The following is a 16,176-nucleotide window of genomic DNA, read 5'->3' on the forward strand; positions in this document are numbered from 1 at the left end:
ATCCCAACTTCTTAGGTCATCTGTGAAGAATCTAGACAAAAGTCACAAAAGTCAACTGATCAATAAACAATTATTTCTAAACTTTAAAATGCAGGACTAGAAGATCTTTCAACACTCTCCTTCCCAACTCATGAGTCTATGAACTCTGAAAATTAGTCCTATCTGCTTAGTTCCAGGGAACTTGCAAGGAAAAAAACCCAAATACAACTGTGTTGAAATAACCTAAACCAGACACTAGATGGAAAAAGATAAGTATGACTATTATGAGCCTTTAGACAGTTCGGGATACCCTTCCAGACCAATTACTTCCATAATATATGTTATATTAGGAATACACAGGAAAAAAAAATCAGTCAGCCTAAACATGAAAACAAAAAACAAAAAAACAAAAACCATGAAAAAAAAATCTATATATATATCACTTACCTTGATCTGACGATCTCTTTTTCATATATGGCTTCGATGACCTATTACCAAAGATCAAAATGAGCAATACTGAATCAAAGTTATTTGGATAGATTCTATTCATTTTTCAGATAGTAGTTTTATTTAATTAGTAGTTTTCAACTCCTTAGATTACACAAGACAATGTTTTAGAAACAATGTGTAATCATTTTAAACCAACATTTCACAATACATGTGAAGTAAAAGAACAAGTTAATATAAAACTGCAGGATAAAATATAGTATTAACCCAAATACAGGTTGTACAGCTAAAATGAAATCTCATTTACAAACTTTTTGAAAAGTAAAAATACGTTAAGTAGCTAAGAACAGTTAACACCAAACACCAAAGTTTTGTATAAGTCAAACTAAGAGGAAAAACTGCAACCTTTATTTGGACTAGTATGATTAAATAAAAACATTTACAGTAGTGTTAAAAAAGCAAAGCAAAAGGTGTGTCACATTTTGGAAAAACAGGTAACAAGACACTTTAAAATATTTAATAGAGTTTTCCAACTTCAAAATTCATAAACAATATTTCAGAATATTCTTTCCAGTTATGCTGTCCAGTTATCAATCTAGAATAACTGAAATACATGTGGCAGTCTTTAAGTTCTGAGCAAAAGTGCTACATCCTCAATATACTGTGACATACTTTGATTTCTGGGGAAAGTTTGTCATTTCTTCAAGTTTTGCCTAGTCGGCATGGAACTTGGGGAATCTTTGCATCAAATTTCAACTAAAATAAAAATAGTATATATATCAACTAGGGGAATATTATATTTCTTCTACCTTTCTAAAACTAGTAATTAAAATAGTACTGATGGTATCAAAGTGATTTTGGAGTTAAATCTTCCCACTCTCTGGTTTTAATGATGCTATTTGGGCATTTCTGTAATAGCAGGAAAAAATTCACTGAAGTTATATGTACAATCTAAATTATGTCAAAGCAGTCAATATTTATCTATTTAAGGAGCATTTTAAAAATAAAATTGCAATATTTTTTTCAAATACATTTAGGAATTCATTATTTGGCTTCTCTCTCAAACTGAACTGAGTTTAGGTTACTCTCATTCAGCAGCACAATGAAGAATTATAGCACTATTACATACCAGTCTCTATTTTAACCCTCCATCCCTTCATTGAAACTAGTCTTCCTTAGATCCTTCAGATTAGGCATTCCTATTCCTTTAGTCTTTCTGCACTGGTTTAAATTTTCAAGTTATTTAAATATAAACATATGTTTAAAGTTAGCTAAGACTCCTTATTTACAAAAATAGGAGCCCAAAGTTTTACATTATCTAGAAAATTTGTGACACAAACCAAAAATGCTTACCTTTGAATCGAAGGGAGATTTATTCTTGACATGTGGAGCCCAGTACTTACATGCTAACTAGAAATGTAAATAAAAACAAATACAATTATTATCATATAATAAAATAATTTCTTTAATTGTAAAAGACCTCTAAAATAATTTAGGTTTAAAATCAAATCCATTATCTTTTTTTTTTTTTTCAAAATCTTCTCCTGCTCAACTCACTATTTTCTGCTGCCGCTAGTGGCAGCACCATTCAATCAGTTACCATCCTCAAAACTAGTCACTTGTGATTCCTTCCTATCTTCCTCACATCACATATGGTTACTTGCCATGTCACAATGATTCTGCCTCCAAAATATCTCTTGCAATGAGCCATACAATTTTTGGTCATGTCATGCATAGTAATTTGTTTTATTTGATTATGTATATATATTACAAGGCTTTGTTTTTCTTTTCTCTTTTCCAATGGAGAAGGGAAATAGGGAAAGAAAAAAAAAATTTTTTTTCATTTAAAAAAATAATTTTAAAAAAATCTCTTGCAATCATCATTATATTTCCATTACTTAGCCCTAAAAAACAATTACTGCTTGTTGGATTATAATAGTCTATAATATTGTCTGAATTTTTCCTAGTCTCTTTCTGCCCTTCTCTTCTATCAATTCTACACATCAATGTCAATATCCTTCCTCTCCTTTCCACCAAAAAAAGCAATCTTCAAACCTGACCTCCAAAGATTAAGACTTCTGTCATCATAGGAGAGTAAACATACTCTTATGCAGTCCACCTTGAACCTGAGCTATGGTGATTGGTGGATGAGCAACTTATATCTATATATCTAACATCTACCTAGGCAGCTCAGGACCATGTTTCACAATTCCAGAGTCTATTCAAAATGGGCATTTTTTATCATCTGCCTCACATTCCTCTTACTCTAAACCAGAAATAAGTCAATGCTACCATTGCTGCTGAAAAGGGAATGACAACTGACTGTTCCACTCAAAATCTCTCTATCTTCCTGAACCAAAACGACCTTTCATCACACTCCCTGAACCCCATGGTGTCCCAGTAAATAGTACTGGGACTGGAGCTGCAAAGACCTAAGCTCAAATCTGGTCTTAGACACGACTCCTTAGGTGATATCGAGCAAGTCACTTAACCTGTTTGCCTCAAGTTTCCTCCACTGTAAAATGAGGATCATAAGAGCACTGACTTCATAGGATTGCTGTGAGGAACAAATGAAATTATATTTTTAAAGCATTTAGCACAATGCCTGACCCAGTGTAGGCACAATATAAAAGCTTATCCTCCCCCTCCCCATATATATCTTCTCATCAGAGCGTAAACTTGAGAAGAAAAAGTCACTTTTACACTTGTATCCTCAGACTTTAGCATATTCTAAGTCCCTGTTCGTTCATTCATTAGCAATATTCTTCATATTTTCCTCAAGTTTTACCCTGGTCACACAGGTTATACACCAAGATCTTTTAATACCTAAAGATCTTAAAACAAAGATTCAAATAGTGGAATCAAATAATCAAGAATTTCTTAAGGCCTACTATGTGCTAGGAACTGGAGACAAAGACAAAATTAATCAATCTTTGCCCTCAGGAAGCTTACATTTTATTAAAAGAGCCATGTTTATAAACAAATAAGAATGAAATATATGCAAAATAAATAAAAGGCAATTTGGAGAAAGATGGAAAGGCAAATTAGCAAGGAGAAAATAAGGGAAAGTTTCACAGAGAAGCTGGAACTGTGCCAAGTTTTGAAGGGGGGTTGGGGAAGGGGGAAGAATGTCTTTAAAAGGGCAGAAAAGGTTAGTACCAGGTTGTAAGAGATCTTAGAAGCTAAAGAGTGGAGTTTACATAAGATTCAAAAGAAGCCATTGGAGCTTAATGAGTAGAGGAGTAACAAGGTCAAACAAGCACTTTAGCAACTGTAAGGCAAATGTTAAAGAATCAAATTATCACCATACTTCCCAACAATTAAAACCTAAGAAAATCTAATGCAAAGATTGATAAACAAGAATAAAAGGATTCTGAGGAATCCTTTCTCAGAAGGATATATAAAATGACAGAGATAAATAACTCATCAAAAGAAGACTTGTACTACCTATTCACAAATGTGGTACTATATATCAATGTCTAAATGCACAGAATTGTCCCTTAAGAAATTGAACAGGCACAGGTTAACAGATCAAATAAATTATGCTTCAGTCTAAGAAAAGGTAGGTGTATAATGATGTCTTTATAGGGATCAATAAATAAAAATGGAAGCAAGAAAAAAGAACTATATTGAGTTATGTCCATGTGAAGGAGGATACAGCATTTTGCTACCCTCAAAGGTGGAAAGCACTGTTAACACACTTGGCTCAGAACATATCTGTTACTTAAGTACTATGAACAAAAACTTTTCATGACTCCACGGTAGTTTCTCTACAATGTGCCTCAAAACTATTTTTCCAGCATCATTCATAGTGTTCACCTTCATATTCTGTCATTCATTCTGTCTTCATATTCATATTCATATTCTGTCCTCCAGCCAAACTAGATTATTCAATTTCCAGAATACATCCTGAGTTTTTTCATAATTGTGTCAATGAATAATATAGTATCTACAATTGGAATGTCCTTTCCCCTATCCCTACCAGTTGAAATCCTGTACATCCTTCAGGCTTGGCTAAAGTTCTACTAATTTCCATGAAAATATCCTCTGTCCTGGCAGTCTAACCCAATCTCCCTTCTTTGAGCTCAGACAGATAGAACATAACATATTTTAAAAAGATTTTAGCACCTGCACTTAGTTGGAACTTAATAAAGGCTTGCTCCCGATCCCAATGTACCCTGAAGGCCACTGACCCTTTCCATTCACATTGCAACTGACCCTCCTATATGTGTTGTCTCCCACATATATGGTAAACTTCATGAGAGTAAGACCTGCTTTCTCTTTCTCTTTGTGTCCCAGGATTTAGCACAATTTTGTTACATATTAAACATTTAATAAATGACTTTTAATTCACTTATTTATTTCACATGTATATACAAATATGAATACCAATGATGAAGAACTCTTGTTTTAAGAATTTCCTCCACCAACCACTAAATTTATCACTTAGAGAACTTCTTTCAACACAAAGCAAGTTGAATCACTTGCCCAGAGCCACAAAGCTAATATATGTCAGTTAGAATTTGAAATCAGGTCCTCAAGACTTAGAATACAGCACTTCATTTATATATAAAAATCCCAACTTGCACATTTACTATGGAGTCATGAGCAAGTCATTTAATCTAAAATTCAATGTCCTCATCTGAAACATTTAACTCTGTAAAGCCTAGCTCAAAGTTGTTATGAAAATAAAATAAGAATGTAAAGTACTTTGTAAATTTTAAATCCCCATTAAAAACCATGTATCTTATCCCTGTCTACCTGATGAGACTGTAAATTCCTTAAGGTGCGAATAGTACCTTACACATCTTCTGCAACCCATCAGAGGGCCTTAAGATATAACTAGAGAGAGAGAGAGAGAGAGAGAGAGAGAGAGAGAGACTATTCCTGTTTTGAATACTATAACATATAATCTTATACTTTTCAAAACAATATAATAAGGATTAATTTCATTTGCTCTTCACAAAAATCCTGTGAACTGAGGACAGGCAAGAGAAAGCGAGGAAAGGGAAGAGTAAAATAATCTGCCCAATATCCTGACTTGGTCCATCACACTGCTTCATACTTTTCAAGTCTATATATAAGAAGGTTCAATACTCAGAGTCTCCCATGTCTAGAAAGAAGAGAGGAAAATCCATTTTATCAATTTCTCTCTGGGCTTCAATTTACTCACCCGTAAAAGAGACTGGTCCACTACCAATAACTAAAGATGTATAAAGTAACATCCCTTCTCTTAAAGAATTTATAATTTCACCAGGAAGACAAGATACACAACTGGTTTTTAGATGAGGTTTTAAAGTTTACAAATGTGCATTCTAGCCCCAAATCTATGATCCTACAAGTTATTTTATTCATATGAAAGGTTTTTTATAGACTGATGACAGGTTTGCATGAATCCATACATGCACTTGTCACACAGCACGCACTTAATAAAAGCTTTTTACGAAGTTATTTTTCTCTTTTGGATCCCTTTATTAAAGAAAAGGATCCTGAGTATTTTCCAGAGTCCCAGTGTCCATCAAGGAATGCTAAGTAGGACTAAAAGAGTACCTAACATATTCCAAGTGCTTCATAAATACTTGCTGACTGCCGATTTAGGGATAACTGCTTTCAATTGCCTGCATTTGTGTCTGTTAATCTAACATTTATTCAGTAACATTCATGCATCTTTGACTCCTCCCGGTTTTCCTCACACCACTCTTAATATCAGTTTCCAAGCCCCGAAGATCCAACCTTCTAAGTCTCTTCAGTCCATCATTATATTTCCTTCCTCTAATTCCAATAAACACTTGATTCTTATTGGATTACTTCTATAATAATCTCTTTACTTTTTTCACTCTCTTTCCATCCCCCTCTTCTAGCAATCACATGCAAGGAACAAGAAACACAAAAATTCCATTCCTGTCCTCAATAAGTGTCCCATTTAAATAAACTTCCCAGCTACGGTTTAACTGAAAGCTTCTAACTTTCCTCCTGCCTCACTTTCCCTTTCCAGATTTAAAAAACAAACATAATAATAAAGAGGCCTCCTAAGCAGTTTCTGGATGGACAAGAAAGCTGAACTAGAATTTGTTCCCAAAAAATGAAATGGAGAAGCCCCTCAGCACTGTACCGCCCTCTTGCCCCACTCCCATCTACTCAAGACCCGGGGGTCTTCAGGTCCTCGGTTCTCTCCCACCCCCTGCTCCATCCCCGCCCCCTCCGCATTCTTTTTAGACTAGTAGATCCCCATTCCTCCGAACCCCGCCGCATTCACCTGGGTTACGAACTCGGCGTTGATCTGGGACACCGTGGGGGCCAGGATCTTCTTGGGCGGCGCTGGGGTCGCCATGGTCGGTCGGCCCTTGATCCAACCCTAATAGCAGAGGGTGGCAAGAGCAGGACCCAGGCTCGCCCCAGAGATCTCTTTCCACACACACCGGCGAAGAACTGCCAGTACTTCCGGGATCCAATCCGGAGCGGAAATCGTCACTTTCGGAAGAGAGAGAAAGGAGCCTGGGGTTATAAGTTTCCCGCGGAGTAGAACGAACGGAAGTGTCCATAGAAATACTCTGGGATAGAGAAGCCAGGGATGAAGAAGAGACCTCTTTCTATACTGCCCCCTGCCGGCAGACTTAGAGAAAGCACCGAGGGCAAAGGCTGATTTTTCTTTACCTTGGTGCTGGCAGTGGGAAGGATGGTGTTGAAGAAGGAAGAAGAGGCAGTGAGATGCATACAAGCAGTGATGAAGGGAGCAGACATCTGCTCTATCTTACTTGCCCATTCTGTAGCAATGGGTGACCTACGTTTCCCAAGTCCCTAGGAGATCACTGGAGTCATCAGGAAGACTGATGTAATCCAGATGGAGACATGGAGATGCATTCTAGCATTAAATCTATGACCTATAACTACTCGACTAGGTTGACCACGTTCAAATTTCTGCTTTGCCTGTTTACTTTGGACAAACCACTAGAAGCTTCAGCCTCAATTTCCTCATCTGTAAATGGCAGGAAATGGATCAAATTACCTCTAAAATCTCCTTCGAAGCTAAATTTAAAATAAAAATCTATAATTACATATATGTCTACAATCCTATTAACTTCCAGCCATTTTTAAATTTCCCTCTTCCCCAGCTAGATAGAGATGAAAATTTAAGCATATTGAAAAAAGTTTTTGAAGTTTTTGTTTGTGTTTGGTTGATTGGCTTTTTGCTTAATGGGTTTTTTTGTAGAATTAAGAAGGATATGGAAAAGTTGGGGGGGGGCGGGGAGGAATAGAAGAGAGCAGGGAATGGGAAAGAGATTGTAGCATATTTGTTTTGAGATCTGGCATCTGGATGGTCCCAGGTTCCAAAGTGGAGGATGGTTTCTTCCTATGGTTTCTATCCTATTCTATCCTTGAGGATAAGTTAAAGGATAGGGAAAGGAAAGATGGTAAGGGGGGAAAAATTATAGTGGACTGGGAGTATCCTACATGTATTTAAGAATGAGCTAAGTGATCATTATGAGTTCTGAATCTTGAAGCTTTCCTAGAAATTTTTGAAATTTTAAATATTTCTATCAGTAGTTTAAAAACCCAAGCTTAATTTAGTTGAAATATGACTTGAAACTAAATAAGCAAATGAAGGTGGCCTAGCTGTACCTGATCTAAAATTATATTATAAAGCAGCAGTCACCAAAACCATTTGGTATTGGCTAAGAAATAGATTAGTGGATCAGTGGAAAAGGCTAGGCTCACAAGACAGAATAGTCAATTATAGCAATCTAGTGTTTGACAAACCCAAAGCCCCTAACTTCTGGGAAAAGAATTCATTATTTGATAAAAACTGCTGGGATAATTGGAAATTAGTATGGCAGAAATTAGGCATGGACCCACACTTAACACCATATACCAAGATAAGATCAAAATGGGTCTATGACCTAGGCATAAAGAACGAGACTATAAATAAATTAGAGGAACATAGAATAGTTTATCTCTCAGACTTGTGGAGGAGAAAGAAATTTGTGACCAAAGATGAACTAGAGACCATTACTGATCACAGAATAGAAAATTTCGATTACATCAAATTAAAAAGCTTTTGTACAAATAAAACTAATGCAAACAAGATTAGAAGGGAAGCAACAAACTGGGAAAACATTTTCACAGTTAAAGGTTCTGATAAAGGCCTCATTTCCAAAATATATAGAGAACTGACTCAAATTTATAAGAAATCAAGCCATTCTCCAATTGATAAATGGTCAAAGGATATGAACAGACAATTTTCAGAGGATGAGATTGAAACTATTACCACTCATATGAAAGAGTGTTCCAAATCATTATTGATCAGAGAAATGCAAATTAAGACAACTCTGAGATACCACTACACACCTGTCAGATTGGCTAAGATGACAGGAAAAAATAATGATGAATGTTGGAGGGGATGCGGGAAAACTGGGACACTAATGCATTGTTGGTGGAGTTGTGAACGAATCCAACCATTCTGGAGAGCAATCTGGAATTATGCCCAAAAAATTATCAAATTGTGCATACCCTTTGATCCAGCAGTGTTTCTATTGGGCTTATATCCCAAAGAAATACTAAAGAAGGGAAAGGGACCTGTATGTGCCAAAATGTTTGTAGCAGCCCTGTTTGTAGTGGCTAGAAACTGGAAAATGAATGGATGCCCATCAATTGGAGAATGGCTGGGTAAATTGTGGTATATGAATGTTATGGAATATTATTGTTCTGTAAGAAATGACCAGCAGGATGAATACAGAGAGGACTGGCGAGACTTACATGAACTGATGCTAAGTGAAATGAGCAGAACCAGGAGATCATTATACACTTCGACAACGATATTGTATGAGGACATATTTTGATGGAAGTGGATTTCTTTGACAAAGAGACCTGAGTTTCAATTGATAAATGACGGACAAAAGCAGCTACACCCAAAGAAAGAACACTGGGAAACGAATGTAAACTATCTGCATTTTTGTTTTTCTTCCCGGATTATTTATACCTTCTGAATCCAATTCTCCCTACGCAACAAGAGAACTGTTCGGTTCTGCAAACATATATTGTATCTAGGATATACTGCAACATATCCAACATATAAAGGACTGCTTGCCATCTAGGGGAGGGGGTGGAGGGAGAAAAAAATCGGAACAGAAACGAGTGTCAATATAATGTAATTATTAAATAAAAAATTTAAAAAAAAAAAAAAAAAAGAAACTAAATAAGAATGTGACCTTTAGAGTGCTTCCCTATTAGAATTCAGCCCTGCTTCATTTAAATCCAATTCACCTGCCTTTCATGGCATCACCTCCTGATGCCATGGCCCTCTTTGAGAAGGAATCTGAACCCTGTTTGGATTGTCAATCTGAAGAAAAAAAGTACTGCCAAAGCAGCAAAAACTAAGATCTTTTAACTAAGGAAAGGGAATTGCACATAGCGCCATGATACAAGAGTATCCAAGACAGGCAAAGAGGGAAGGGTTTAAATAGCAACAGGAAAGGAAGTCTCAAGGGAAGGCACAGCCCCAAGAATTGTTACAAAAATTGTTTTGTACAACCAACAGGATGATTTCAGAGAGGCTTGGAGAGACTTACATGAACTGATACTAAGTGAAATAGCAGAACCAGGAGATGATTATACACAGCAACAACAAAATTATACAATGATCAATTCTGATGGATATGGCTCTCTTCAACAATGAGATGATTTAGACCAGGTCCAGTGGTCTTGTGATGAAGAGAGCCATCCACACCCAGAGAGAAGATTGTGGGAACTGAGTGTGGATCACAACATAGCATTCTCACTCTTTCTGTTGATGTTTGCTTGCATTTTGTTTTCCTTCTCAGGTTTTTTTTCTTTCTAGATCCAATTTTTCTTGTGCAACAAAAGTGCATAGAGAAGACAGGAAAAGGTTCAGCAGTAATAATTCTGGTCAGAATCGGGGCTCCTGACCCCCCCCCCCTTTTCTGTTTTGGTTTCAATTGTCTTTGGGCAATTCATAGCCCTGGAATCAGGCAAGTTCAGCCACATTCAGCATTCCCCAGTCTTAGTTAAGATGAATCCCAGAATGAACAAGAGAGGTACTGAGAAGTTGGATGCATTGCTGGACCATGATAATATTAGTCACCTTAGGCCCAAGTTTCACTGAACAACCAAGGATTCCAAATTGTATACCAGTCCCAAGCCAGTTTGAAGATAATGAAGAAATACAGAATCAGGACGGGAAATGGATGAGGGGGCAAATGGCAAAGTCCAAATACTCATACACTTATTTGTAAAGGCTACCGAACACCTACCATGATTATTGAAAATTTCCATATAAGGCAAAGAAGGACACAGGTAAGGTACAGGAAAATACTCCCCTAGCTAGATGTCAATTCCAGGCAAGAGTCATATAAGTAGACAATTATATTGACAGAATGTCACAGTCAGGCTTCAATTGGCCAGGTGGAAAAACTGTCTGCTCAGATGGAAATATTAGGAAAGTACTACCTCAACCTAAGCCATTATCCTAGCTTTCCAGGAGCTAGAACTTCACCTGATATTCAAAAATGTCATCCCCAGAGGGCTGTTAGCATTATGGATCATTGGCTCAATAATATTTCTTGACAATCATAACGAGAATCACACAGAATAATATTAAGTCCAGTCCCATAAGACTTAACCTCCTAAGGCAATAAAGTAGAAGGGGAGAGTAACAATATGGTTAAAAAAACGGAGTGAAATTATAAAACCTTGAAAGAATCTCACCAAGAATAGGATATCAAGGGGATGGGCACAAATCCAGCAGGAATTAAGCCCTGTAGAGAACATAACCTGTTGGAGGCCAGGAGCAAAAGGACAACCCAGGTAAGTGAGGATAGAAACGGAACAAAAGAAGGTGGCTAGGACAAGAAGGCCAAGTCAGTGAACAAGATGGATAAGGAACATAAAAAGTGGAGTCAGGATATTCGACCTACATCTGGAGTCTTGAGGAGTGATCTGCCACTGCTATTGCCTACTTCTTTTTCTAGGTTAGTTGGAGGAACTGTCCACTTGGGAGATAGAGACCTCTTTAGATGAAACAGATGTATCTATCAATTCCCTTCAGCTTTTCAGTGGAGAGATTGATCAAAAGGACTTGATATAGTTCCTTCCACCTGGGCTATAAGGCATCCTTATGCAGGTGTCTGCCCAAGTCCCAGACTCAAGATAAACTGATCTGAGTCCAGATCCTTAGAAAATGACTGAGAAACAAGATGGTTAAGGTCCCAAAGATTTTGAGTGAGCCCTCTGCAGTAGGATAGAAAGGGAACTTTGTTGGTAAGGAAGTTGGTATGGAGGAAAAGGAGGAGTCTCAGGAGCCCAGTGACAATCTCAAAAGGGTGAAAAGGAAAACTATACAAAAGGACTTGCCCCAACAGTCAGAAGGACTAAGAGAAGAGCTCTGGGCCAAGGAAGACTCAAATCATGCAAAAATTTCACAAGCTGTACTTTAACAATCCCATTGATATACTTTACTAGATCTAAAGATTAGGGTTGGTAAATACAGTGTAGGTATTGAAGTATGGCCAAGCAGCTTGTAGTTAGGAGACCACTGAAACTAGTATGTAATAGATTTCTTTGGGGTTGCCCAGGTAAGGAAAATCCTTTCTAACAAATCCTTGGCTACAGCAGTTACAATGATTTGCTTGCAAGGGGAAAGCCTCTACCACCGGGAAAACATACAGACCATGACCAATACAACTTATATCCAGAAAAGGGTGAGAATTGAATAAAATCAATCTCCCAGATTTGAAAGCAGGTCTCAGTGAGAGGGAATTTCTCCAGGGGAGACTACAGGGGTTTACCAACATGTATTTGGTCAGATGTCACATTACAATCATATATGAATAGTCTCATCTTCCCCCAGCAATATTGGCAGGTCAAACTAAACAATCTAGCAAGGGCTTCAGTGACTCAAGGAGTACAAGTATTCCATAATAAGATGACACAGGGAGTTAGGGAGGATTAGGAAGCTATTTGGCCCATGCTAGAGCCCAGAGTTTTTGTTCCTTGAGCATCCTTCTTGTTCAAGCCTCTCCTGGACGGACTGGGACATGATCTCTTAGACAACAGTAATTTCTGCCATAGTGTCAATCCAGAGACAGTTGTGGAGGAAGACAGGTCTATGAGAATAGGGGGTTGCAAGGCAGGATGGTTAGCATGCAGGTTTAGCATGAGCATAGGAAGAGTTCAATGATGGCCACTGCTGCTGCAATAAGAGTGAGTCAAGCAATATCTGGACTGAAGTCCTATTCGTAATAGAGGTGCCAAGAAAAGACAAAGAGCCTTGATATTTCTACTATATCGCAAAGTCAAGTACCATCTCAAAGTCATACCTGCTTTCTGTGTAAATGTTCATTTTTTTTTTTTCATTTCACAGGCTCAGACCAATACTTCAAGTTCAGCTTGAACAGCGCTGAAGAGGCCAATGGGAGGAATCCTGCCTCAACAATTTCTTCAGGAGTAGTAATGACATACTTAGCCATCAGGTTTCCAGAATCATTTAGAGATCTGGAGAGCACACGAATAAATCATTCACATACTTGAAAGAAGTGGACCCTGAAAGAAATTCAAGGCTAGCAAAGGCTGCTTTCAAGATCTGTAAGAAATAGGTGGAGCTTCTGTTGTAGCCTTGTGGTATTACAATCCAGATATTCTGCCAGCCTTCCCAAATGAAGAAGAAAAGGAATTGGCTATTAGAGTCAAGGTGAACACAAAAAAATGCTACACAAATCAGTGGTGGTGAAAATGGTGGAGTCATGGGGGATGGAATTAAGAAGGGTATGGGGATTAGGAACCACAGGCATTCTGGGGATCACACAAATAATGACAATCCATGAAGGTCTTGGATAAGGCACCAGTTATGGCTACCAAGTTCATGGATAGAAAGAATGGAGTGATATAAGGGATACCGCAGGGGGCCAAAAGTTCAGAAGATAAGTAATAATTGATGAAGGACCTTATTCCCTCAACTGCCTCTCTGGACAGGATACAATGTGGCACACAAAAAGAGAGATTTACAGGGATACAAATAAAACTATACTAGCAGTGAGTTAAGGACCCTTCCAATATCAGAAGTGCTACCTCTCTAGAGGGAAGGTAGAATCTCCTCAATGGGTGGAGAAGCAAACAAAGATGAAATAGTGTATGAGGAAAAGTGAGAGAGGGCTGTGACAAGGAGAGAGAAAAACTGAATATCACTATGGGGAGAGAAATCAATTGGGTCCCTATATGTCTTGGGAAAATCTTGGTTGAGATGGTGAAGAGAAGTATCCAGTGAAAGAAGGAAAATATGGGTCCTATACAAATTCTTGAGGAAAAAAGGGGAAAAGGGTGAGAAATATAAATAGACTGCAAGTAATTAGTGAATTCTACTATTGAAACTTTTCTAAAATGCCAAAGAGATTGGGTCAGGAAAAGAAGTGGGGTTCAGGATAGACATTGTGGAATCTATGAGGATCTCAACAGGATAAGAGGCCACTACAATGTGAATGAACCGTATTAGAGATGCAGACACCATGGGAAAAATCCCCTCTATACCCTTGGAGTTCCAGTAATCTAAGCCCAGACCAACTCAGGTTTTTTATCAGGTTCTCTCCAAAGAATTAGAAAAGTAAGATAACTGGCAGCTCTGTAGATTATGATGTAGCTCTTGGCAGTCTTTCTTCCAAAGGCCTAATTCTTTATTAGAAGCTCACCTCTTCACCCTGGGGTTCTGGGGACTTGGTATCTGGAGGGATGTCTAAAGATAAGGAGAAAGTGGAGGTTTATTGCCTTCACTGCAGCTGTTGAAGCTCTAGGTTCATTATTTGATTCTTTTTAAAAAAAATGTTCCCCTTCTGTGGAATTAACCAAGTGAAGACACTCTCATAAGAATATAGCCTTAAACTATGCCTTAAGGTTGCCAGAACCTTATAACAACAAATAGAGCTATAGCTTAAAAAAAAAAAAATGTTGCAGGTGTTTGTCTCCTGTTTCCTACCATCTCTTAGTTAGCATTTATGTACTTCTTTTATAAGTAATGATGCTTTTGAATTCTCTTATTGGAGGATATGTACTTGTTTAGTAATTCTCTGGGGAAATTTAAATTAAGATTTATTATTGACTTGTATTCTTTTGTTTCTGGGATAGATTTCTGGATTTAGATATAAGCCTGGACTCCCCCAAACAATGAGAGAAAAGGTCAAGTGTAAGGGGCTTCTGTTCTATTTAATCTGGTGTTTTGCAGTTTATGCTTTGCACTCCTTTTTACTGACATGTGGGACGAATGCTAGATCCTCTTTCCCAAATTAACTAATCAGAGACAGCTACAGGTACAAAGAAAAAGCATTTATTTAGTCACTGCCGGGAAAGGCCCAAGCAAACCCGGGAGCCATCCCATGTGCTCGTGGAATCTGACCAGCTTCTGGCTCGTCATGATTTAAATAATAGAAGACCCAAGCCTTTTCATTGGATAGAGTAAAAGGAAATAACCATCCTTGACCAATAGTCATCAGTGTTATCTGCTTCCTGTGGGTCACGTCACTTCCTGTACCTTCACTGACTTAGGGTCTGATCTTCTGGCTCTGGATATAGGGATCATGTGACTTGGGCCTAGTCTCATAAATTGAGAAAACTTTACCCAATCAGTCCCATTAACAGACAAATACCTTGTCAGATGGGAGATGCCCTTTCTCATAAGATCGTAATAAAACCCTTTTTTCTTTTTCTTACTCTGAGAGTCTCTATTTTTGTGGTTGATTCTGTCCCACACAGTTTGGGGGCTTGTCTAGGATATTTCCTGTTTGTGACGAGGTCTCTCCTTCACCAAATCCTTGAGCAGACACCTTCCAGAGAGTTCTCTGGTGGTCCTTGGACTTGGCTCAGGAATTCCCGCTCAGATTGGATAAACTCTCGAAGAGAGACACTCAGAGAAAGCAAAAACTGAAGTAGGCTAGCAAATTCAGAGGATTAATTTGGCTCAGGAAAGAAGCCAGCTGAGAAAAGTTTGAAATCAGTCAAGTAAGTTGTGCAGCACAGCCTAAAAGGCCAAACTGGTGAGGGAGGGAAGAGACTTTATCAGTAAGAGGACTCTTCTCTGCCAAGCAATTGGTGAGCCATCAGAACAACTGGAAAATTCTAGGCAGTTCAAGTCTATAAAGGACTCTCCAATTTTCCTTCGGTAAGATCAGGTGAATCCTCCATTAAAAGAGGATAAAATGTGAACCTTAGGAAAGAAAAGTAGCTGGCTCTAAACCTATCTGGTGTCCCCAGAAGATAACTCTTTAGGAAGAATTAAGATGAAATACCAAAACTGTTGTTTTGTTTGGGCAGGTGCCCAGCTCACAAGAGTTGGATGTAAATTCAAAGGAACCTTCAATACAGGTCAGTTCCTGCTCCAGAATTCTCCTCCTTGCTTCTACTACAAGATGGAGCCAAGAACTGGAGCTTTATTGATTTAGAAAAGCAGTTTCTGTTTGCGTGTGAGCCTGTATTTGTCTTGTGTTTCAGTCAGCTGAATTACAAAGGAAAAGATCTGGCTGTTTGGAATTTTAAAAGTGCTTGTTTTGTACATAATTGGACTTATAGAAATAGCTTTTAGCTAGAGAGAAGATGGACTAGTTCTGAAATAGAGAAAGGTTTTAATTGACACACCAAAAATAAATAAATAAATAATGACATTTCTGTGGACTTAGAACTGGCCAATTTGGGTTTGCAGAAATAGTTAAAGTAACAGAACTGTTAAATCATTTTAGCAGATTCTGGGGATTTTGA

The 16,176-nt window shown here is 37.8% G+C and overlaps 1 protein-coding gene across 1 annotated transcript in view; it reads right to left on the minus strand.

Annotated features, from left to right (window-relative positions):
- The window catches only part of AQR (aquarius intron-binding spliceosomal factor), a 98,247-nt gene extending 91,377 nt beyond the window's left edge, over positions 1 to 6,870 (minus strand). Inside the window, exons 1-3 of the mRNA XM_051977028.1 lie at positions 6,683 to 6,870; positions 1,780 to 1,836; positions 427 to 467 (exon numbers count right to left, since the gene is read on the minus strand). Coding sequence (XP_051832988.1) covers positions 427 to 467; positions 1,780 to 1,836; positions 6,683 to 6,757 — 173 coding nt within the window. The 5' untranslated portion in view covers positions 6,758 to 6,870. The remainder of the gene's footprint in view (positions 1 to 426; positions 468 to 1,779; positions 1,837 to 6,682) is intronic.
- Between the last annotated feature and the right edge of the window lie 9,306 nt (positions 6,871 to 16,176).

Source organism: Antechinus flavipes, chromosome 2, assembly GCF_016432865.1.
Source record: "Antechinus flavipes isolate AdamAnt ecotype Samford, QLD, Australia chromosome 2, AdamAnt_v2, whole genome shotgun sequence".
NCBI classification, from domain to species: Eukaryota; Metazoa; Chordata; class Mammalia; order Dasyuromorphia; family Dasyuridae; genus Antechinus; species Antechinus flavipes.